At 44.1% G+C, this 24,977-nt stretch overlaps 1 protein-coding gene across 4 annotated transcripts in view; it reads left to right on the top strand.

Moving 5' to 3' along the window:
- The window catches only part of caska (calcium/calmodulin-dependent serine protein kinase a), a 91,611-nt gene extending 68,363 nt beyond the window's left edge, over positions 1–23,248 (top strand). Inside the window, exons 12-28 of one of the 4 annotated variants that reach the window (XM_041056705.1) lie at positions 1,580–1,657; positions 4,086–4,133; positions 4,918–4,998; positions 7,587–7,775; positions 7,891–7,969; positions 8,595–8,680; positions 8,903–8,971; positions 11,254–11,322; positions 12,079–12,114; positions 13,647–13,688; positions 14,195–14,391; positions 14,605–14,720; positions 19,406–19,486; positions 19,689–19,769; positions 19,855–20,057; positions 20,169–20,252; positions 21,443–23,248. In XM_041056705.1, coding sequence (XP_040912639.1) covers positions 1,580–1,657; positions 4,086–4,133; positions 4,918–4,998; positions 7,587–7,775; positions 7,891–7,969; positions 8,595–8,680; positions 8,903–8,971; positions 11,254–11,322; positions 12,079–12,114; positions 13,647–13,688; positions 14,195–14,391; positions 14,605–14,720; positions 19,406–19,486; positions 19,689–19,769; positions 19,855–20,057; positions 20,169–20,252; positions 21,443–21,619 — 1,716 coding nt within the window. In that variant the 3' untranslated portion in view covers positions 21,620–23,248. The remainder of the gene's footprint in view (positions 1–1,579; positions 1,658–4,085; positions 4,134–4,917; positions 4,999–7,586; positions 7,776–7,890; positions 7,970–8,594; positions 8,681–8,902; positions 8,972–11,253; positions 11,323–12,078; positions 12,115–13,646; positions 13,689–14,194; positions 14,392–14,604; positions 14,721–19,405; positions 19,487–19,688; positions 19,770–19,854; positions 20,058–20,168; positions 20,253–21,442) is intronic. The other 3 variants (XM_041056707.1, XM_041056706.1, XM_041056709.1) reach the window with 3 other exon arrangements.
- The last annotated feature ends 1,729 nt before the right edge of the window (positions 23,249–24,977 follow it).

Here is a 24,977-nt window from a genome sequence, read left to right as displayed (position 1 = left end):
GCCGCTCACAGCCGGATACACAACCCCCTGTAACAGCAGTTGGTAAAATAGCCACTTAAACAAATATATTGATTTGTGTACATGGACACACATTTTCCATTTTTGTGTCAATAAAATATGGACCTGTCGTGTCTCTAGCATTATTAGCAGGTTTACAGAGAAAATGAACAGAATCTATATTCATTCGTCACTCAACAACTTCTTCTTTTGTGCGTCCTGCCCAGCTCAAAATGTCTTCCAGGAGAAACTTTCTGAACGTCTCATCTTCGTGTTTGGACAAATATGTTTTAAACACACTTGTCATTGTCAGCACCTGCACATGAAGGAAGCAGGACTGTGGGAACGTGGGATTGTTTCAGGTCTGGTCTCGCAACGTGTTGTGCAACCTGGTCTCTTTGACGCAAACTGAATCCCTGAGAAGCAGCACTGTTGTGTTGTTACATGCAAACGATAAAGATTATTTGAGTTTAACGTTGTTGTTCCTGCTGATGATGATGATGTCCAGCATCACATGTCCAGTGCTGCTGCTGCTGCTGTGAGAGTGGAGACAGTGTTGGGTCTCAGGGTTGCATTGAACGGTCTGGTACAAAAGCCCTGTGTGTCTGTGCCTCTGTGCCTCTGTGTGTCTGCCTCTGTGTGTCTGTGCCTCTGTGTGTCTGTGCCTCTGTGTGTCTGCCTCTGTGTGTCTGTCGTCCTTCGGTCAGAGAGATGAGAAAACAACCTTTTTGTTCACGGTTAAATGTTTAGGAAAAAGAATAAAATTGAAAAAAAAAGGCATTTATGTTTTAAATCAAACCAAACCAGTCAGAGTGAGAGAGCTGAGGACAAGAGGAGACTATTTAAGGCTCATTGCTTTGTTTTTTAACCAGTGACTGTCTTAGGTAATAAATCCTGTCTCTGTCTCTCAGCTCTTGGATCCAGAACATGTTCCCACACACTGAAACAGGGCTGTGATTAATACGGTTCCTCTGAATTTACCAAGGAAATAAGTTCATGATTTTATCGAGCTGCTGCTTCCACTTCAGTCATTCTCTGAGTATGAAACCAGTCCAAAAACTTGTTTGTGATCAGATTTAAACCGTAGTTTTGGCATATTCATTGCAGAGTTGTGTTTGGTCTTGTCTGCCTCGGATTTGTTTTGTCTTGTTTGGTTATGCTGTCACCTCTTCCCTCACTCTCACTGTGGATGAAATTAGATATAGAAATAAAAAAGATTTTAAACAGATCTCTCCAGTGAAAGGCATGAAACAATAAAACATTTACACAAAAGACAAATTTATTATCATTATTATTTTTTCACTCCAGTTTTTAAACATCAGAAGAAACGCCTGTAGCTTGTAGCATTTAGATTTGTTAGGGAAAAGATGCTAAGAATAAACTGATCTGTAAATTTGACATTAGTTTTCTGGGTGAGCAGTTTGTTTGAAACTTCTCTGTTTATAAATTTCTTATCTTACACTTATGTTTGTTTTGACACCCATCCCCACAGTGGCTTACATTAAGCTAAAATTTAGAAAAAGAAAATGTGTCGTCTGCTCACAGTCTGACTGTCTGACGGACTTTTCTTTTTTTGTTTCAGTTGTATGATAAGATCAACACCAAGTCGTCTCCACAGATCAGAAACCCCCCGAGCGATGCCGTGCAGAGAGCCAAAGAGGTGAATGAACACACACTCATACACACACGTTCACACTGACCTCTGCTCTGCACAAACATAACTCACATCTGTATGAACATAAGCACATATCCACTTCACGTTTGTCTTGTTCTTCTTCATGTGATGTGACAACAGTGAATTTAATTTGAAAATGACAGATTCACTAGTTTCTGGCTTTTCTCTGAAGCACTCACACCTCTGCATTAATCCCTCCGGCCTCCTGCTTACTGAAGCTCTCACTCATCACTGCTCTGGATCCTTCTGCTCACCTGCTCTGTTCAGTTAAAGAAGCCGCTCTCAGTGTGTGTGTGTGCGTAACCAGAGCTCTCAGAGGTTTGTCATCAGAACCTGTAGCCTGATCTTTGTATTTAAGGAGCTGTTTTGATAAAAACCTGTAACAAATTCTGATCTCACATCAGCCATAGATCACTACTACTAAAGGTGCGGTGGTTAGCACTGTCGCCTCACAGCCGTTCCAGGTTTGAGCCCCGGTCTGAGCTCTTCTGCGCTGAGTCTGTATGTTCTGCCTGCGTGGGTTTTCTCCGGGTCCTCCAGCTTCTTCCCACAGTCCCAAAAACATGCACGTTAGGTTAACTGGCTGCTCTACATTGCCCCTAGAGGTGTGTGTGTGTGCGTGTGTGTAGTTGTCTGTCTTGGTGTGTCTGTCATATCAGCAAAATTTAAGTATCAAGGTAACACTTTACGTTTAGTCGCCCTGTTTACCATGTATAAGCTCTATATAAACACTTAATAAATGGTTTATAACACCCTATAATGTATTTATAAGTATTTATTAACAGTGGATACACATATGTGGAGGCTCTCAGGAAAATACATGACAGTATATTAAAACTCACTTATAGCTGTGGACAAACACTGTCTTGTATATTGCTTATAATGTTAAATAATAATAATACAACAACAACAACAATAATAATAATAATAATAATAATTGAGTTGTTTATATCTGCTGTATATAATGGAGACCTCTGTAAGCTTCACCTGAAGCTCCACTGACCTCTGGAGGTTTATTGTTGGAGGATCCAGCTGCTGTGACTCAGGCTCATGGTCAGAGCAGCTGGAGCACATCACACTGGCCTGTTTACACAGAGCTGTTTGAACAAAGGTCTCAGGCTTCTGTGTTTAACCTTCGTCATTAGAGATGCTGCTGGATGTAGCAGACTCACACACACACACACACACACAGTGTATTTGCGGGCTGTTAGTGTGGTTTTGCTTTCTTACAGAGAGTTGCATTATGGTCTCCGGGGCCTGACCCCGGCCATGATGAATTCACATACACGCTGTTAGTTGGGGTTTGTGTGTTTACCTCTCACTCGAGCAGGATCCAGACTGGAACCAGTGCTTAATAAGGAGGAGTGTGTGTGAGGGGAAACGTGCACCAGTGGTGTTCAGTCTGAGTGTGTCTGCGTGTGCTCGCAGGCGGCTACACAAAATGCTGCCATGTTTAAGTTGCGTGTTTTGCTGAGGGAGCAATTAAAAATCCTGAACAGTGAGGGGGTAGGTGAGGGCTGGTCTTAAATCCCAGTGCTGTTAAGACAGGGAAAGCCATGTAAGGGAGCCGAGCTCTGTTTTCTGTGGCTTTGGTTTACGTCATAGAGGCTCTGCTGCACTGTGTCCGAGGAGTCTGCTCAGTGTGGATGGGCCAGGACAGATGCAGCACTGTCTGCTGAGTGAGACGGAGTGGACCTCGACCTCAGCGCACTAAACTCTGCGTATCACCATCGTTTTTCAAGCATCTCATTCATCTCACATCAAGTTGTGTATTAGTCTGTTAGTCCTTCGTAGCAACTCAGAAAAAGTGTTGATTGCCTTCCTGCGTTTGACCCTCATCCGTCACTGTGTCGTGCGGCCGTGGAGGGGAACTCGGGTCTTATTCTCGGTCCAGGTAAACTTTAAACAAGTGTAATTCTGAGATTCTTGACAAACACTGAGCCATAACTGCTTCAGCACAGTTTCCCCTCATCATTCAGTCCTGGTTGTGCGTTCTGAGACTGTCCCCTCTGTCCCCACTGATTCACTCTGACTGACACGGAAATGCTTTGAACTAATCAGACTGCAGCTTCTAATGGACTCTTGTGGGTTTCTGGTCTAACAGAGCAGCGAGAAGCTGCTTCACATTTCAACAAAGCTTTTTTCCAACTGCACTAAAACCTGCCTGAATACGCTGTTGATGTTGGAACTAATCTTTCTTGGGAGAGACGTTTTCACTCTCGATACTAATCCCACAACTCCTCCTGATTCACAGCCCGTTCAGATTGGCTGGCATTCATTAAAGGCAGGGGCAGAGTCCAGCTCTCCACTGACCTCTCTCATCACTGACCTTTGAACTTTCACCTGAGCTCTCTCTAATAAGGACAGTCAACAGCCTGTATAACCCTTCTTCCTGTGTCTTCCTCCACTTAAGAGTTCCTCCCAAGATGAAGCAAGTGGCGCTTTGAAACATCTGGAAGATGTAAGACCTCATCACACTCCCGCCATGTTCACCATACTAATGAGCAGAGCCATTAGTTAGCCGCCACGGCTTTGAAGGTGGTTTGGACTGAGGTGAAGTGAAAACATCCGTGAAGGTCACTGCTGTGTAGAAGCTTCCTTTTCCTGTATCATCAAAACTGGTGTCACTACTGGAATCAGTCAAAGACGAGTGTGTGTGTGTGTGTGTGTGTGTGTGTGTGTTTGTTTAGATAAACTTCACATAAACGTATTTACAATGCTTCAGTTAAAAGGTTCACATCTGACATCCAGACACACAATGTGGAACAACAATAGTAACAAACAATGAGACAAAACAACTCAATAAATCATTCATTCATTCATCCCTGTCAAAGTGTGTGTGTGTGTGTGTGGGGGGGGGCTCTGTGCATCATAACACCACAGTGTAGGTTTCAGTACTTCCCCCCCTCCCCCAGAGGCCTCACCTCTACAATGCCACATTCACCAGTCAGGCGCAACATAACTGGAGCTGACATCAAACCCCGTCACGTCAGAGGGGCAGGAGGAGGGGCGAAGCCCTGACCGGATTCCTGGACTCGCTGAGTGATGTCCACAGCTGGTCTCACATTGGCTGTGAAGACGTAGGAGGCGGCGTCAGGGGCAGTTTGAGGAGGACTGTGAGGTTGTTGGTTCACTGTAATTGAGCTGTCCGAGGTGCAGCAGGTAGCGTGGGGTGCTCGGGTGTGTGTGTGTCTGTGTGTGTGTGTGATCTTTGACCAAAGTGATGCCTTCTTCTCTCTCCTCAGGTACTGGAAGAGATCTCGTGCTACCCAGAGAACCACGAAGCTAAAGAACTCAGACGGATACTGACCCAGCCTCATTTCATGGTGAGTCCACAGACACACACACACACACACACACACCGCAGGCCTCACCTTCGTCAGACTTCTCAGGCGGGTGCCGGAGGCCTCTTAACAAACATTCAGGGCTGCTGACGATGCTGTCTGAACAGAGCTGTGAACACTCAGCTGGTGTTTTACATACATTTACTTAGCAGCTTTTAGACTGTCCAGCTTCCTCTGCCTTCAGTGTGTGTGTGAGGTTAGACATCATGGTGTCATTCACCACAAGTGATTTGAGTAACTTCACCCGAAGAAGTATTAACATGGTAAACAGATGCACTGGGTCAGAAAGAGTTTTATTTGTATTTGAACTTAAAAGACTTCTGAGCACATTTCAAACATCAGTGAGCAGCAAGGGTTAATCCCGTCAACAGAAAGTCATTCTAGGGTTGTCAGCAGCCTCCTCTGCTAATCCTATCACATTAATGCATCTGATTTCTGTCTCTGATCAATGGTTTGCTCAGTATCAGACAGACAGACCTAAAGAGTGGGGGAGGCAGTGCAGTGTGGGGGGGGGGTACAGAAGAGGGAAGGAGACGAGGGAGGGAAAACTGTATTAAAATGAAATAAGGAGGGAGAGCAGGCAGTGAGGTGAGGAGGGAGGGGAGGTGTGGATGGAGGTCAGTAAGGCGTGTCTGATACGATGTGCTGTGTCGGGTCAGAGGCCTGGCTCCCCTATCACGCTGCAAGAGCGTAAACTGAGGGAGGGAAGGAGGGAAGGAGGCACCATCATGTTCTGCATTCCTGCCAGTTCAAGTGAGACGGTGTTTTAGTGGATTTGAATCGTTTGACAGACCAGATGTCTTCAGAGGAATAGAAACTATACACCATTAAGAACATCTCCCCCCCCATCGTCTCTTCTTTAACAGCAGTCTGGGAAAGTAGTTCGCTTTTTTCCAGCAGGTGAAAAGTTTGATACCACTTTCACGTCTGTGCAGAAAATCTGTCGCTGGAGCTGAGAGTGCTTAGCTAAGTTTTAGCTTAATGTGCATTTAGTGTTTATTTGTCCACAGTCAAAATCAGACTTAAATCCTAAAGGTGACGACGCAGCAGGGATGAGTTGTACACAGGGGACAGACGTCCAGAGTCCTTACAGAAGCAAACAGAGAGAGAACAAGTAAAAACCAGAAACCTCTTGTTCCAGTAACAACCTGTCGTTGTTCTCTGTCTCTCTCATTAGTTCAGTTTCCCCCTGCTTCTAAAGTCCATGCTAAGCTAAGCTAACCACCTGCTGGCTCCAGCTCCAGCCAACAGATATGAAAGTATGGAGCTCCTCATCTGTCTCTCAGAGACACAGTGGACAAGTGTATTTCCCAAACCATTTCTCTAAGGTTGACTTTAGGTTTAGGATTTCACACAGGGTAAGAATTTTATATCCCTGTCTGACTTTGGTATTTTCTGCACCCTCTAACCTTCTCTTTCGTGCAGCTGTATATTAAGAACAGAATCTGTGCACATCATCTGGTTTGTGTTGCTCCTTCTGCTAAATGGATTTTTTTTTCTTCTGAGAAAGTTAATCTTAAAATCTCTTTATCTTTTGTTGCTCTGTTTTGCTTTTGCTTTCTCACTCTGACTGAAGCACGTCCACACAGCATGGAGGGATTAGTTAACCCCTTCACTCGGTCCTCATTAGGCCACAGTCTCAAACACACACACACACACACACACACCCTTACACAACCTTAACTTCCTGTATGTCTTGGAACATGAAGTTTCTTTTTGTGTGTGATGTAGTTTGACATGAGAGTTAGAGACTCTGCCATTGCCTTCATGTCTCTGCTGCTCTGATCTGCTGTCCTTCCTCACCCGTGTGTGTGTGTGTGTGTGTGTGTGTGTGTGTGTGTGTGTGTGTGTGTGTGTGTGTGTGTGTGTACTTGTACGTCTTTGTGAGGACCAGTTTGAGTTACAGACCTTGTGGAGTGAGGACATTGTCTGGTCTGTTTGAGGGTTCAGACCTGGTTTTAGGTTTTAGGGTTCAGGGTTAGGGCATGCGTTATGTCAATGAGTGTCCCCACAAAGACAGAAAGTACAAGTTTGTGTGTGTGTGAGACACTGAGGTAAGACAGTGACAGGCTTCCCCTTTGTTGGGGTTTGATCGCTGTGCTCTGAAGTTCACACTGGTTTGTTAAAGTGCCACACACAGACTTCTGTGGGTCAGGAGTGTGTGTGGAACTCTGTGGGTGTGAAGCACCAGTGAACTCTGCAGCTGCAGGACGTGCTGCTTCACCTCAGACAGCTGCTGCAGACACAAGGCGCTGCGGTGTGATGCGAGGCCCTCCTGCTCTGTGGCGGTCTGACTGGAGGATGGCGTGTAACAGGCGTGGTTATCTGGCTTCATTAATCTTCGTGTGGATTCATTTAATATCTGCCAGTAAAAACTGCAGCATCTCTGGCTTCTCGCCCAGAAACAGCTGATCACCGATAGAAACTGAATCTTTGACTTGAAGTTATTTATAACTGATAAGACGCTTGATTTGAATTTGATAAAATGGTATCGACCCTCGATCTTTTCCTTCAGTGAGACATTATTTTTGCTGTCATGTTCAGTTTTGATCGTTTACATTTTACCGCAGGCCTTGCTGCAGGCCCACGACGTGGTGGCCCACGAGGTTTACAGTGACGAGGCTCTGAGGGTGACCCCTCCGCCCACCTCGCCCTACCTGAACGGAGACTCCCCAGAGAGCGCCAACGGAGACATGGACCTGGAGAACGTCACCAGAGTCCGTCTGGTCCAGTTCCAGAAGAACACGGACGAGCCAATGGTTCAGTTTCACATATTTACTGTCACATGTTTGGAGCGAGATGACACTGGAGCTTTGTGTTAAGACTTCATGCACTCATCCAGATGTGTGTGTCTTTGTGTGTCACTCCGTGCAGGGTATCACGCTGAAGATGAACGACTCAAACCACTGCATCGTTGCACGGATAATGCACGGGGGAATGATCCATAGACAAGGTACGCTGCTCCCACGAGTCACAGCACAACATTTGTGTGCACCTGTACACCTCTGAAGAGTGTTTAATAAGTGAGTGACTCAGGTTCATTGTTCAGAGACTGATCAGCAGGCTGAGCGTGGACGTCATGTTAGTTAACACACTCTATATGATTCACATCACGGATGAATTGTTTGTAATTCATAAATCAAAGATATTTTTTATAATTAGAATTATATTCACAAAATGCAAAGACGTTGTGGAGAATGTTCTCAGTTCCAATCAGATCTAAACGTGAAATGAATCTTTCTCAGTTTTGGCTTTTGGCAGAAACATTCTAGCCTTTGTTTTATGCATTAAAACCAGTGACCTGGTGTTTAAACTCCCCCACCTGCACGTTTGTGTCATCACCTGTATGAGGCAGGACGAGGACGGGAACGTTTCAGATCTTCTTCTGTAGTTGAGGAAAGAAGACACAGGAGTTATCATGTGCTAAAACAATGCTTTTCTATAGTTGTAATGGAAAAAAGCAGCAGAGGCTGGTGAAATATAGTGTGGCTCTGTAACGAGGGAAAAGTTTGATTACACGTTTGTCTTTGTCCTTCGTTCTGTCTCTCTGTCCTGACTGTTCTCTGGTTTCCCTTCAGGAACGCTGCATGTAGGAGATGAGATCAGGGAGATCAACGGTATCAGTGTGGCTAACCAGACTGTGGAGCAGCTGCAGAAGATGCTGGTGAGTGTGTTTGTGTGTGTGTGTTAATAACTAAAGTTTATATTACTGTGTTGTACTTGACTCCGTGGTCTTGTCTTGGTTTATGCTCGTTGTGGAGGTTTCTGTATTCACTCAGCCTGACAGAGCTCCAGTAGCACTTCACCCTCATGGCGACCAGCTCTTTCACAAACTGTGTTAATCAGCACAATGCTACATGCTGATCTGAGGTCTGTGTGTTCACAGAGGGAGATGCGAGGAAGCATCACCTTCAAAATAGTGCCAAGTTACCGGACGCAGGGCTCATCATGTGAGGTAACGCCTCCTCTTCCTCCTCTTCATCCCCTCTTTGCTGCTGACTGTGATCTGTTACTAACTGCTCGCCTGGTTACTGAGCGTGTGTGTGACTGTGTGTGTGTGTGTGTAACCTAAGTATGTTGCGTGTGTGGAGTATGCTGTGTGTGTTTTGCTGTGTTTTGCTGGGGCTGGGTCAGATATTCAGCACACCAATTTCACAACCAAGATACCGGAACCCCGCCCCCCGCCCCCTCCCCTTTCTGGTCCAGGAATGAGCCACGCCTCTCTGTGTGATCCTGTCCCGCCCACAGACCAATCACCACACCTGTACACACACTCACACACCACAGGAGTGGACAAAATAACAGACACGCTTCACTTACACTCCAATAATATCATATTACATAAGTAAGTCTGCTGAAGCTCATAACATTTGTCTTTTGTTGAAGCTTCTGTAATCAATATTTTACATAATAAAAATGTCACAGTGTGAAAGTTGTCGCTCCTGGAATGAAAGTTCAGAGAATTATCAGCTGAGTCTGCAGCATTTAGCAACTGAAGAGCCTGATATTTCCCTCAGGAGCTGGTGGAGACCAAACACAGAGCTAAAAGAGAGGGAACGCTGGAGGTGGCCTCAGGTGGACTCAGAGGCCACTCCAGATGAAGGATGAATTAATTATAAACAGTGCAGATTTATTTACTGGAGCAAAATAAATTCAAAAACCATGAGGACATACACATTATGAAAGACACAACGTGATGCACGATGCACTGCCTCACAAATAAACATCAGGGTGAAGCTATTGTTTTGTAAGGTATTTCTGTTATTTTGTCCACCATCTGTTCAAGCAGACACACACACACACACACACACACACAGCTCACAGACAGAGACGGTTAACTCAAACACCGACACCTTCTACCCCAGACACACAGATAAATGTGGATGACCAAAAGACTTGAAATGCATCCATGAGCAGCCTGTCCACCCTGGGTGTTGACTGACAGGAGGGTCAGCTGTCCGTCTTTAGACTGCACACACAGATTTTCAAATAAAACATGGCAAAAGTGTAAAAACGGCTGAACAAATATGAGTCTTTTTGTGTCCCTCAGCGTCTAAACACAGAACAATGTTTTTTTAAACAGAAATAATAATGAAATATTTTATCCTAAATACTAAATGTAGTCATGGAGTGGTGGAGGTATTGGTATAGTATAGTATATATTATGTGATAAATGTATTATGGCTGTAGTGCAGCATGTCATAGTTGTTTTTATTTATATTGCACTTTCCAAAGAGATTTCCACATAATATAAGTTCCACAATATAAAAAAGTCAAAGCCAACGATTCAGACAATAAAAACTGAAAAACAATATCAGCAAACCAAAACTAAAAGGAAGGAGCAGTACGTCTGAGACGCCAGTAAATCAGAAGCTTTACTGCCCCGTCACTGACCCTGGAACAGCTAAAATCCTGTAAACCCAGCTGATCCAAGCCTTTTGGGCCCTTTTAATCTGGCACCCAGCCATGTAAAACCTTGTATGTAATTAGCTAGATTATTTTTAAATGATTTGAAAAAGGCACTGGAAACAGTGCAGAGAATCTAGAATAGAAGCGACGTGGTTATTGTGGTTATCTTTTGGGCTAAAATTCATAGAACTTTTAATTTGAAAGACCATAGCCACAAACCACAGCCCTGCTTCTGTTCTCCTTTTCAGCTCAACACAGAAAAGTGAATATGAGAGACAAACCTAAAGTTTTCATCATGAGAAGACTTTTGAATTCTCTCTTTATGAACCATTTGTTTAGAAGCTGTTTTTACTCATCATTTCTTTTCTGCTCATAAATGAAATGAAAATAAATTAAAGCAGTTTTGCTCATGAATCATTTCTTTACGTCTGATTTCAGCTCTTTTGGTCGTCCAGCACAAACCTTCTGCTCTGTGAGCGCAGAGATCCCGAGTCTCTGAGCTGTGACGGTCTGTGTTAGTGATGACCTCATGGTCTCAGCTGCTCAGATCAGCAGCTGATGTTAGCGTAGCGCCCCCCTGTGGTGATGTGAGGACGTGCAGGCTAGAGGGCTGCTGATGATGTTGTCTCTCATGTCCTGTTGACGCATTTCATTACGTCAACACTGTGGTGGGTCTCCATTGCCTGTGGTCGCTGCCCAGAAATGTGTGTGCGTGCGTGCGTGTGTGTGTGTGTGTGTCTGTGTCTGTCTGTGTGTGTCTGTGCGTGTCTGTGCGTGTCTGTGTGTGTGTGGTGGCTGTGCGCTGCTGACCTGTGTGTCTTATTTCAGAAAGAGTCCCCCACCACCTCCAGGCAGTCCCCTGCCAATGGCCACTCCAGCATTAACAGTTCCATCTTGGTAAGGACCCCTGCCCCCAGAAAAACCCCCAGACAGACCCACAACCATTTCTCCCCCCTGTCTCCCACACCACCCCCCTTCCCCCACCAGTGCGTCTCATCTGTCACGTTGATGTGTCATGGTATTTTTACATGTCCGTGTCTTTCCATCAGTCGATCCGTTTGTCCTGGGTTGTGTTTTTTCTGTTCTGAGTTGTGACTGTGACAGTAGCAGTAGCAGTTAGCGGCTCATCCTGTAGATCTCCGGAGTCGATCCCGTGTCATCCTCCCTGTTCATCTGTTTGAGCCAAAGGCCCCCGTGTCCGATATCTCAGTTAACAAATTGGTGTGCCTCGTAAAGCCTGCAACGTGCCGTGCCTCGCTGCTGACACAACACGCTCGGCCTCCCGTGGTCACGGCGGTGCGGCGGACACACTTTACGCTGAGCCCGAGGGGGCTCTGCACTTCCTTTGTTTCTCCGCCGAGGCTCCGGACAGACACTGTGGCCGTGCTGACGCTGATGCTGCAGCTGCTTTGCTTGCTCTGTGCTTGCTTGGTTGCTCCACAGCTGGATTTGTTTTAACAGATGAGAATTACTCTCTTTTCTTTTCCACATTTCCTCTCTCTGTCTTTTTTTTTTAACAAGAACAGTAGCTAGGTTGCAGATGAGTGTGCATGTGTGTTCTCAGAAGGATAAATGAATGTTGCTATTGTTTTAGTTAAGTATTTCTATCCTGTTTAACCATGTCTCTCTGTCATCAATGGTTTATTCCCACAGGACCTGCCCTCCACCATTCAGCCCAAGGGTCGACAGGTGAATAAAAGTCACTTACTCACTCATGAGCTCCGTATACTGTGCAACGCTTGCATCCCTCCCCTTTCTACAGAAGTGTGTGTCCTGATTGCTCCCCTACCCTTTTTTCTGCTTCCCAAAACTCCTCAATATAAAATAGATTGATTTACAAGACAGTTGCTTTGTTTGGACTGTTCGCTGAGTGACCGAGGTCGACCTCTTTCTTTAAATCTAAAACGAGGAAATAGTGGAAATTCTGCAATTTACAGCACAATAGGCTGCAGCTGTCCAGCTTTAATCAGCCCACAGAGAGCAGCTGGCTTCAAATTAGGCTCTGTTTGGAGTGTTTTGGCAAATTAGATTTTATTGATTTGAAGAGCATAATGTTTCCCTTCAACTCAGAACAGTTAGAATTGTATGAATGCAAATCAAACAGTCTGTGTATACTGGAAACCAGAGATCCAGAACAGTTGCATCACCCACAACACACACAGCTTCGTGATCCTTCTCTGCTCACCTGTTCTCTAACAACCACCCACCCCCACCCTCCCCCTCCCCCTCACCCCGCCCTCCACAGACCAAACACATCCAACTATCAGCTCACAAACTGTAACCACACAGCAGCGGTCACCAGCTCCACTCCTACAGTTATACAGATATATACAGATATATATCAGCAGAGACCTGGTCCACAGGGGAACCACACCTGTCTGAATCAGTGTTGTCAGCTGTGTACCTGGTAACCAGTCACACAGAACGTGATCTGGATCCATTCACACTCTTGTTTACTGGGACCTGTACACTGTAGACTGAATCAGTGTGAGTGACCACTGTGGTGTCATGTGTGACAGTGTGGTGCTTCTCCACCTTCACATACACTGTGTGTAATAACGGCACAGGCACTGTTGACCCTGCAGAGCCCAGAGATCCTCCCTAACCACTGATCCCCAGTCAGACATGAAATCATCCCCGCTGCAGTAACAGTGAGGGCTGTGGACACGCGGCTGTGAGAACAGGAGTTATGGGAAACCTCTAACATCACTCATCCCATCACAGTGTGTGTGTGTGTGTGTATTCTCCTTCCTCATACACATCATCAGTTTCCTCTGAGACATCACTCACCCAGAGTCATGCTGTCTCACCCTTTTAATGTTGTGCGATCACGCACCAACAGAGTGGCATCAAAGGATCCTGTGAGTGCAGATCATACCAGCAGAGGGCAGCGTGAGTCCACAGCAGACCATCAGACACCACACATTTAACACTGAGCTGTCTCAGAACCTGCTGTGTGTTGGCAGAGAGGAAATATTTCAAAACATCCCTGTCCTATCTCACCACCATCAACCCCAACCTTATCCCCCAGCTCCCCCACCACCATCAACCCCAACCTTATCCCCCCACCACCATCAACCCCAACCTTATCCCCCAGCTCCCCCACCACCATCAACCCCAACCTTATCCCCCCACCACCACCATCCTTGGCCACCATACTGCTGTTCAGACACTGCATAGCCGTTTTACTGCATGATGTGTGTGATGCTTTCAAATCCTAGATTGTATCCAGACCTCCAATCAAGGACAAAATGTCTGTTAAGGTAAGAGACGCCCCCCCTCACCCCCACCCCCCAAAAAAGTAACTCCCAAATACCTCTACCAGCTGACCTTCACACAGTGTAGATTGTAGAATAGCAACAAATGGCTGTGTGGTTATAAACAGTATATAGCAGGATAATGACTGTTGTTTTGAACTAATGGACACAAACAATTCCTGTGCCGTTAATTACCAGTGTGATGAGAGGCTCATTAATGGCTCAGCAGTGTCTGGGTTTATGTCACTGGAGAAAGCCCTTGCTTGGAAACCAGTTTCCAACCTGGCAACACCCCAGTGGACCCTTGCTCCCCTGAGAGTCCACTGCTCATTACAGTCCTAGCTGTCGTGATATGAAGAAGAAAGTCCATCGTGCAGCCGCTTCTCTCTTCCTGTCCGTCACATTTCTCTTTCTTTCACCCTCTCTGAAACCCCCGCACGAACATCTGGAGGGCAGGGTTGACCCTCAGTCAGCTCACCCCCGTGACCTCTGCACTTTTCACATTTCTCCAGATCTACGTGAGGGCCCAGTTTGAATACGACCCCTCCAAAGACGAACTCATCCCCTGCAAGGAGGCTGGCATTCGCTTCCGGGTGGGCGACATCATCCAGATCATCTCCAAGGACGACCACAACTGGTGGCAGGGCAAGCTGGAGAACACGAAAAATGGCACGGCAGGCCTCATCCCATCCCCAGAGCTGCAGGAGTGGTGAGCAGACTGATGATAGCAGGAGGACACTGTTCCTCGATCTGATGCTTCAAACTGCAAATTAAACAGAAACAACTAAATTCATCACTGTTTGTGTGTTTCGGTCTGTCTCAGTCAGTCCAGACTGACAACAGAGTACAGTGAAGAACTGAAAAAGTGTTTGTGTTTGTCTCTGTCTCTGTCTTTGTCTCCGTCTCTGTTTGCCTGTGGAAGGCGAGTGGCGTGTATAGCCATGGAGAAGACCAAGCAGGAGCAGCAGGCCAGCTGTACCTGGTTTGGCAAGAAGAAGAAACAGTACAAAGACAAGTATTTGGCGAAGCACAACGCAGGTACACACACACACACACACACGTATTCACGATCACATGCATGTGCACAAAACAACATGCTTCAGACATTTCAGTATCACTCCCATCATTCCCTAAATGCATGTGTGTATGCATTTTACATTGTGTTTACATGAGAGTGAGCGTGTGTGTGTGTGTGTGTGTCTGTCTGTGTGTGTGTGTGTGTGTGTGTGTGTGTGTGTGTGTGTGTGTGTGTGTCTGTGTCTGTGTCTGTGTGTGTGTGTGTGTGTGTGTGTGTGTGTCTGTCTGTCTGTCTGTCTGTGTCTGTGTCTGTGTGTGTGTGTGTGTGTGTGTGTGTCTGTCTGTCTGTCTGTGTGTGTGTGTGTGTGTGTGTGTGTGTGTGGGACCTGTATGTAACAGGATCTCGCAGCGTTCATCTCCAGTGGCAGAGCCACAGCCAGGAATGACAGGAGGAGCTGCCAGTGTGGCAGAAATCTTATCTGAGCAGAGGGACGCTTTAGGGAAATGTGGGCAGCTCATTGATACTGACACCAGATTTGAGCCAGCAGAATCTCTGCAGTTTGAATAACGAGCCTACATGAGGATGTGCATGTGCACTTTTTAGCGTATTGGCCCAGTAGGAGCAGCAGAGGCCGGTGTGTTTAGCTGTGTCTTGACATAAATGTAGCGCATAGGTTAACGACTCAGATACCACTGCCATGTGTCCGGCTGCGTGAGCAGGCTGAGCTCACACAGGAAGCTGGGGACGGGGGGATTATCTATTTAATAATCATTTAAGTCATTTTTCATATAAAAAAAATGCCAAAGATTTCGTGGTTCCAGCTTCTTAAATATGAGGATTTGCTGCTTTTCCTTTGAATCATTTTGAGGTTTGAAATCTGAAGATGTCCCTTTGAGCTCTGGGTAAATGTGATGGACATTGCTCAGTTTTTACAAACCAAATAACCAGTGAATGAACGTAGGACACTGCGACGCTCACAGGAACCTTTCTGCATTATTAGAACACTTCCTTGCTCTGGGTACGTTTACCTACACACTTCAGCTTCTGTAACATTTTCACCTGTGGTATTTTACACACTTCCTCCATGAGCAGGACAGGAACTAATAATTATTTTCATAAGCGACTGATCTACAATTTTTCTTCTCAATGAATTAATTAATCATTCAGTTGATAAAATGTTAGAAAATCTTAAAATGTCGTTTGCTTCTTTTAACAGTTTAAACTGTCATAAAAGACTAAAAGACACCTGAGAATTTATTTCTTCTGAAAAAATAATAAATGATCTAAACTGATTATTACTTGTTTTTCATAATTAACTTGTCAGTGAATTGTAATGTGGTGAGTTCAGAGCTGAGTGCAGGGTGGACGTGAAACACGGAGGCGTTGTGGTCTCAGGCTTTGAGGTGTGAGGTGTCTGCAGCTCCTACACAATGTCTCTGTATCAGGAGCAAATCACTGCACTGAACAGGAACCGGCTCTAGTTTATAAACTGGTCTGCAAAACCAAGAGCCAGAGACAGATCTGAGACAGAGGAGACACCGTGATGGACAGAGCGCTCTATTGTTTTAGGCCACCATGAGACTTCCTGCTCTTATGATGGGACAGACAGGAGACTGAAGGACACTGTGTCTGTTCATGTGTTTGTGTACATGTGTGCTCGTGCGTGTGTGTGTGTGTGTGTGCACATCTGAATAATTCTGTAGCATGCAACACAGAGCATCAGCCATGAGGCCATAGGAGCATGAATGTTCGAGATCCAGCATCATCAGCGTTGAATCATTAAACTGAAATAATCTGTGACTCCACCACGACTTCACTCGTCCTGTTTCATTTGTCCCATTCACTGTCCATCAGCACTAACTGGGGTTGAATGCAGGGAACTGAGATACTGGTATTTCCTGGGAATTGTCACTGTTTCCTCTCTGGGATTTTTTGTGTTCGTCTTTGCGTGTGTGTGTGTGTGTGTGTGTGTGTGTGTGTGTGTGTGTGTGTGTGTGTGTGTGTGTGTGTGTGTGTGTGTGTGTGTGTAGTGAAACAAAAACACCTTCTCCAAACCTTAGCACCTCTACCACACACCTGCCACAGCCCGATCACTGGAACCTTCTCCCACGTGTCAAACACTGAGACAGCTCACAGTTTATCTCGGACTGACTCACACAGTGAAACCACGACTGGATCTCAGACCTCAGTACTTTGTGAGCTCTGACCAAAATGTGTCTGTTGCATTGAATTTCAAAGATTCAAGTATGGAAAGTTGGACCTGATCACTTGATCAGATTCTTGGGCTTGTTTATGGTTTCTGATCTAATTCTGAAACTTTATTTATAAACTAAAATTTCTAAAAACGTGTTTATATTCCCTGGACTAAGCTGTAAAAATCAGATGGTGAAACACAGATTAGATCAGATAACACAAGACAGAAGTCACATTTCATTTATAACGAGAAATCCCAGCGTTCCCAGGAAAAGCCTGATATATTTCCAGGAAATGATCCAGCTCTGACCGATCAGTCTGTGTGAGGCTGCCGTGTCCATTCCCATCGCCAGCATCACACACTGACCTGTCACCAGCTGCTGTCAATTTACCCTCTAACAGCAACAACAACAGCATGTTGATTATTTCCACGTCCACTGTCGGCACGGTGCAGCGCTGCACAGCTGCCCAGCTGTTGTATCTTGCAGTTTGTGTTTTGTAATTCTGCTGTTGTAACCGAACCATGTTATGACCCCTCCTGTTCATCTCTCTCGCTTTCTCCTACTGAACGGCCTCTGTGCATGTAAGTAACAACCAGTGACAGCAACCAGCTCCTCCTCCTCCTCCTCCTCCTCTCTTTCTTTCTTTCTCTCTCTCCCTCTCTCTCTCGGTTTACTCTTTTAACCCTGTAGACTGAATCAGCTGTCACTGCCCGTGTTTCAGTTTTGTTTCTGTTGATATTGTCAGAAACACAACAGAAGGCCAAGACAAAACTGAAACCACGTAGCTTAGTTTGTTGTGTGTCAGACATTGTGTGCTGTGTCGCTCATCTTCATCTCTAATCCGTGTTCTCAGAAAGACAGGAAGGAAAACAGCAGCCAGATATTATTCACTGTTATTAACTAACATTTTCAGTCAGGGAAACACGATCATTCGCCCTCAGTCTGAGCAGCTGCTGGTCTGCAGCCGCCTGTTGCACAACAGAACCCAGTGACTTGTGGGTATTGTATTTCACTTGTCAGCACCCTGAGACGGTGGCTCGTGTTTCAGAGGATGAGAACACATTGTACAGTGAATAGCTCTGCTCTAACATGTGAGACACTCTGCAGCACAGGCGTCAGACTACCTGCAGTCTGGATCATTCTGCTCTGTCACAGAGAAACGTATCAGACTAAAGTTTGGCTCTTTCACTAAAGTTGGGTTAAAACATTAATTATCTGTGCAGCTTTATTTGCACAGAGTTAACTTGGATCATGTCCTTGGGAAATAAATACCTGGAAAGGTAGAAACAAAAAAAATATACGAGCAGCTTTTCTCTGTTCCAGTTTCTTTAAGCTCAAGGTTTCATGCTTCTCTTTGTCATATGAAACTAAATGGAATATTTTTGGATGTTAGAAATGTTAAACTTGAGCCCTTGGAATTTTATTGAAATAACAATTAAGAAAATAATTGGCGGACGAAGCGATAATGAAAATATTTACAACAAATAAAACTGGAGATTCTGTGAAATTCCTTTAATGACCTGTCGTCTGTCACACGGACGTCCAGCTGAGATCAGCGGCTGCAGAGAGTTTGTCAGGCGATCGGTAAAAAACTGTGCCACATATTTTACTGTCCGCTCACACATCAGCTTAATCAGCCTGTAAACATACTAACCCACTACACTGAAACTCTCCGTGTCCGTTTGAATTAGTTCTCTCTCATTCTTGTTGACTTTTTCGACTTCATCATTTCTTGCTTTTAAAAAAGATTTTTTATTTGTATTTATACATCTGTTGTTTTCAACAAAGGCTGCAACTAACAGTTATTTCCATCTTTTTCCATCGTTTAGTCAAAACCAAAACTAAATATTATATATTAAAGATGAAAGTTACACAGAAGATGAAAGAAAAGCAGAAAATAATCATATTTAACAAGCTGGAATCAGTGAAAAAGGTAACCAGTTAATCTAACACTGATCTTCTGACAATTTATCCATAGTTTCAGGGCTTTTTCAGACCTGATGATAAATTTAAATCACAATTATTCAACAGGTTTTCTTTTCTCCTTAATTCAGTTTGGCTCCTTTTTCTCCTTTTTCAATAAACCACATCATGAAAACATGAACAGAAACAGTTTGGACGAGAAGAACAATCTGATTAACAGTAACTTTATCTCCACAGAAACATGTCCGTAGTCCTGATGGACTCTGGTGCAGCCTTAGTTCAGCCAGACACTGATGCTTAGCAGTGTTAGTCATTATTCCTTCATCAGCCTGGTTGAATAAATCTCTGAACCACTGAGGTTTTTTTAAAGGACAAATTCATTCGGTCACTTCACTGATCATCTCGGCTCTTTTTTCATTTCCACTCACGTTTGACATTAGGTCTGTTGCCAGGTAGATTTTTTTAATCTGCTTTGTTTGTTCTTCTCTGAACTCTTAGTTAGCGGGTGTGTTCAAGACTCTTCATTTAGTGTGACCCCTCTCCACATCCTCTAAATCTGTGTCTGTCTTTCCCTCTCTCACCTCCAGTGTTCGATCAACTAGATCTTGTCACATATGAGGAGGTTGTGAAGCTTCCTGCTTTCAAGAGGAAAACACTAGTTTTGTTAGGTGAGTAATGACGTGATGTATCAGATCCAGTTATCAGATCTCTTTACATTCAGCTTTTATCGTTTGCAAGTAACTAAAGTTATAAATAACTTCAAGTCAAAGATTTGTGAATGAATCCAGGTGTTTTGCCAACAGGAAACTGGATCAGAACCCAAACCCAGTCTCTCTTTATAACTGAGCTCACTGACTGTGTGTTTGACAGGTGCTCATGGCGTGGGCAGAAGACACATCAAGAACACACTCATAACCAAACACCCCGACAGATTCGCCTACCCCATCCCACGTAAGACGCGTGATCAGAATCCTCCACAGAAACGTCAACAGAACCACGATGTCTGAGGAAACCTAACCGTGTCTCTGTCCCACAGACACAACCAGACCTCCGAAGAAGGACGAGGAGAACGGGAAGAACTACTACTTTGTTTCCCACGATCAGATGATGCAGGACATCAGCAACAACGAGTACCTGGAGTACGGCAGCCACGAGGACGCCATGTACGGGACACGGCTGGAGACCATACGGAAGATCCACCAGCAGGGACTTGTAGCTATACTGGATGTGGAACCTCAGGTGTGTGTGTGTGTTTATGTATGTATATATATATGTGTGTGTGTGTGTGTGTGTGTGTGTGTGTGTGTGTGTGTGTGAGATATACTGAATCTAACACCTGGTCTCCATCAGGCCCTGAAGGTCCTGCGGACAGCGGAGTTCGCCCCGTACGTCGTCTTTATTGCTGCACCAACCATCACACCAGGCATCAACGAGGTAGAAAAAAACACACACTTTTTTCTTCAATGTTTCTATCAATTTGTCAAAAGAAGAAAAATAAAAAATATCACCAGCTTTATCTTTAAAATCAAATAACAAAGACTAAACAGAATCTGCAGTTAACACAACAAAAAGTGTTTGTTCAGAGTCGCAGAGCTGAAGCTGAGTGAACACTTACAACAGTTACAGACACTTTCTCAGTGAAATAAACTAATTGTTTGTTTTTGTTCCACCAAGAAAACAAAACCCCAAAATATTGTTTGGACAATCAGTCATCAACGCAGCTGATCGATCATTGATGACACTCCAAGTGTCACCGGTCGTGTAATAATCATGTAATAAATGTTTGTAACACGCTGCAGCTCCTCACCAACAGCTGGAGGCGTCTGTACAAACAGATAATCAGTGACAAGAAAACACAGATGTAATAAAATAAAACATTAAACATGACGTCATAGTGCTATATATGTACTAAATGTTTATTTACTGCTGATGAGACGTAGTGATTCATTTTATATTGTTAACAAATGATTTTTGAAAATGTGGAGTTGTCATGTGACTGTCATCACGCAGCCTCTCATTCTGCCTGCTCTTCACTCATCCGTCCTCCTCTCTCCTTCCTCTGCACTCGTTTCTTTTTCTTTTTTGTTTGCATGCTGCATGCGTTTGTTTCTTTGGCGCTCCCCTCAGATGCCCAGGTGGTGTCGAACACTGCCAGTGAGTAAAACCTGACGGGACAAAGACTGTGTCGTTCCTTTTTATTCCTTACGTGTGTGTTTCCTGTTTGTCTGTGTGGTTGTTTCCTGTTCACGTCGTCCTCTGCTCAGGTCTCCACACACTGTGCTTCTGCTGCTGCTGAGAACTGATTCATTCTCTCGTTTCTTCTTTCCCTCTGTGATATAAATGGGGACAAAATAATAGAAACACCTAACATTTTAATGCAGTAAAATTCAACAGCAAAACAAACTGCAGCCTCTAAAATGATCGTAAAGGTGAATCAGCACAGGTGTAAAACACAGAGTGAACATCATGACCCTGGTGAAGGACGGTCCACTGCAGGACAGAGCTTCTGTCTCAGTGTCTCATCGTGGCTCAGTCACAGTGTGCTGGGGCCTTAAGTCCTGCGTTCATTCCCTCTCTCTGCCTTCATCAGTGTCTAACAGCCTCTGTTCATTCTCTTCCTCTAGGACGAGTCTCTTCAGCGGCTGCAGAAGGAGTCGGAGATCCTGCAGAAGACCTACGCCCACTACTTCGACCAGACCATCATCAACAATGAGATCGATGAGACCATCAGGCACTTGGAGGAGGCCATCGATCTGGTGTGCACCACCAGCCAGTGGGTTCCTGTGTCCTGGGTCTACTGACCTGCAACCCACCTCCTCCCTTACTCTCTCTGCTCCTCCATCTCCCCTCCCAGCAGCAACACCTCGGCCAAACTCCCATCATTCCCTCGTCAAAATAAGAATAAAGACAAAAGCCGATGGGAAACCTCTCTCCACACTGCACTCGATGGAAAACACCCTCAGCGTACTGTGAAAGCGACCACAGCATTCAACCGAAACCCTCTCCAACGCCGCACAGGCTACCTGCGGCCACCAATGATCGGACTCTCGCCCTGACAGACGACCTAGTCATAGTGTTGTATAAAAACAGAGTAAACTAAAGTGAATATTGTCATGTCTGTACTAGCTAGGAGGCAACATTTTTGTAGATGTTTGTTTTAAAGAGACAGTACTGTGTCCCGTCATCCCACGTGCTCTCCACCACAGCCCTCCCCGTTGCATTGTGGTCCTGTTGGGTGTCGTAAACCATCTGCAGAGCGACGGTGTCGGTCTGTCAGCAGACTGAAGTAAAAGCACACAAACACACTGCAATGTCTTCTCATCCGTAGCTCGTGTCCCTTTCCTTCATTTCCCTCTCGCTCCTGTTCTTTTCTGAGCTGTTAACGTTGGTTCACCTCCTCTCATCGTCCATCAGCCTCAGCCCTCGGTACAGTTACAGTATCGCACACCTGCACCTTTCTACCTGCCAGGTACTGTCTCTTCTAAATAAATCCATAAATGTTTTAGAGATTTGAATGAGGTTATCATGCATGTGGACATTTGCAAGCTTCCATGCTGTCAGTCAGTCAGTCAGTGTTCCCCGTGTCCCTCTGTAAACCTCTGACAAAGAAAAGAAGACAAAAATATATACGAAAAAAAACATTCCAGCTGTTTGGAAGATTGAACTCAGCCAAGGGAAGCAAGAGGGGGCAAGAAAAAACCAACAGCGACGGAGCCAGACGTTGACTTGACACCTATGCACATCCCTTGCATTTCGGGTGACGTTTCTAAACCACAGATTTATTAACAAAAAGAAAGGAAAAAAAAACGAGATCGACCATGTAGTGAGATGTGTTTGTAAAAAAGAAAAAATCTCGATTTTTCTCTTTTTGATTTGTCATACGCAAATTAAAAAGGAAGAATTCATCTTATTCCTCATTTGCCATTTCAGAAATGTGATGTCCAAGAGTATTAATGTTTCAATCAAGTTTAAAAATCTATGAGATGAAATGATTTTTATTCTGAAACTCCGTAATCGTCTGCAAAGAAGTGAACACTCCACATTCTGCAAAGGTGACGACTTTGCAAGGGAAGAGGAGGCAGTGTGTGCGTCTGAATAACCGTGTATATGAATATGACAGACTGACATACAACTGCCCCTTGTGTAAATGACTCTACAATGATCAAAGCTCTTCAGTATGAACAGTTTTTTAAATATATTTCCTTTTATGTGTTGGAAAAACGAACCTTGGAGTGGCTCTTCTTTAGTTTTGTTTTTGTTGTTTTTGTTTTCCACTGCACATAAACAACATGAACAGAATCCCTCTGAAAGTCCAGACTGAACAGGGGTGGAGTCTGACTCAGATCAATACAACAGGTTTAAAAAGACGTTTGAGTCCTGAGTTCAGTTCTACATCAATGAGTCGATGGAGAGAAAAATCATCATTAAAGTACTGCTCACATCATAACAGTCTGTACAACGAGTCTACTTTTACTCTGTGATGCATCTGTACTTTGATGTGGGTTAAATGTTAAATGTAGGAGAATTTTTATGGTATGATTTTCATACTGAGATTTACTTAAAGATCCTTCTCTCACAGCTGTGAACGAGTGAAACATTTAAAATAAGTAAAGTCAGTTTCTGTTTCTGATGCCAAAGCAAAGAGTTACAGCTCATCCCCACAAAGACAATGAATCCCAGATTAAGTTTAAGATTAAGTTGAATTATCATCTCAGAGTCTGAAAAGATTACTCACAAAGTTGCGTTTGGATTTGACTGATTTATAATTTAAGTCTTTTTCACGTCAGGAATGTGAAATATTCTATGACTCCAGCTCCTCATCCTGGTAAATTGAACATTTTTCACAGTCTCTGGACATTTACAGAAAAATGAATTGAGAAAATAATCAGCAGATTAATTGATAATGATAATAATCGTCAGCTGCAGCCTTACGTCACCAGTTCATTGTTTCACTGCTGTAGCTGCTACAGTCCGTTTAGTCCTCAGCATAAAACAGAAACACTCAAGTACAAATTTACCTACAGGACATAAGCATGTCTCCGTTTTCTGTCCAATAATAATCATGAAGATAAGAATCAATAATAACATCAGCTGAAACTGCATCATAAAGAGTTTAAGTCTGTTAAGCTGTTTGCTTTCTAACATTTCACAGGATGTTAAACCACGTTTTTCTTTTTTCTATCAGGCTGAAAAAAACGACAAGAATGAATTTGAGTGAACCTTGACTCACTTTCCCAGTTTGATCTTCATCCTCCATCAACATCCAGGTCATTTCCACACGAACTTTGTCGTTTTCCACCGGATCAAACTTTAACTCAACTCAGGTGAAAAAAACGCATCAGATTTTTTTCCTCATTAAAACGCGTTTTCTTTATCCTGAGTTTCTGTTAAACACAGCACAGTTTGGTCAGAGACCGAGGGTAAAGTTGTTTAACGTCCCACCTGTCCAAACCTCTCACGTGACACTCGCCACACATCTAATTGGCTGATTTAAATCCTCACCTGGCATCAAAATGTTTGAGTTGATCGGTTTGACTGAGAAAAACCTTCACAAGCAGAGCCGAGTTTAAACACAAGTTTAAACATCTGAATATTTTAACACTTTTCTCTGTAACAGATTCGAAACATTTTGAAGCAATGAAGCATGAAGTGAAACAGCTTCAAACATCATCACTCACGTAACACTGGTGTTTTGATGCAAACTCCAACACAGCGTTTCTTTTTTTTGGCCTATTTTGACGCCTTACAGCCATATGACGTTTTTTATGACATTTTGAGGTCTTACAAAAATATGCCTTTTTTTGGCCTGTTTTGACGCCTTACTATACTATGACCATTTTTATGACATTTTGAAGCTAAAATAAAATTTGACTTTTTTTGTCCGATTTTGACGCCTTACTATACTATGACGTTTTTTATGACATTTTGAAGCTAAAATAAAATTTGACTTTTTTTGTCCGATTTTGACGCCTTACTATACTATGACGTTTTTTATGACATTTTGAGGCCAAAAAAAATTTTGACTTTTTTTGACCCATTTTGACACCTTACTATACTATGACCATTTTTATGACATTTTGAGGCCGTTCCAAAAAATGATTTTTTTTGGCCGATTTTGACGCCTTACTATACTATGACGTTTTTTATGACATTTTGAGG

This window comes from Toxotes jaculatrix, chromosome 15 (genome assembly GCF_017976425.1).
Source record: "Toxotes jaculatrix isolate fToxJac2 chromosome 15, fToxJac2.pri, whole genome shotgun sequence".
In the NCBI taxonomy this organism is placed as follows: Eukaryota; Metazoa; Chordata; class Actinopteri; family Toxotidae; genus Toxotes; species Toxotes jaculatrix.
This window is presented reverse-complemented; position numbering and strand designations above follow the sequence as displayed.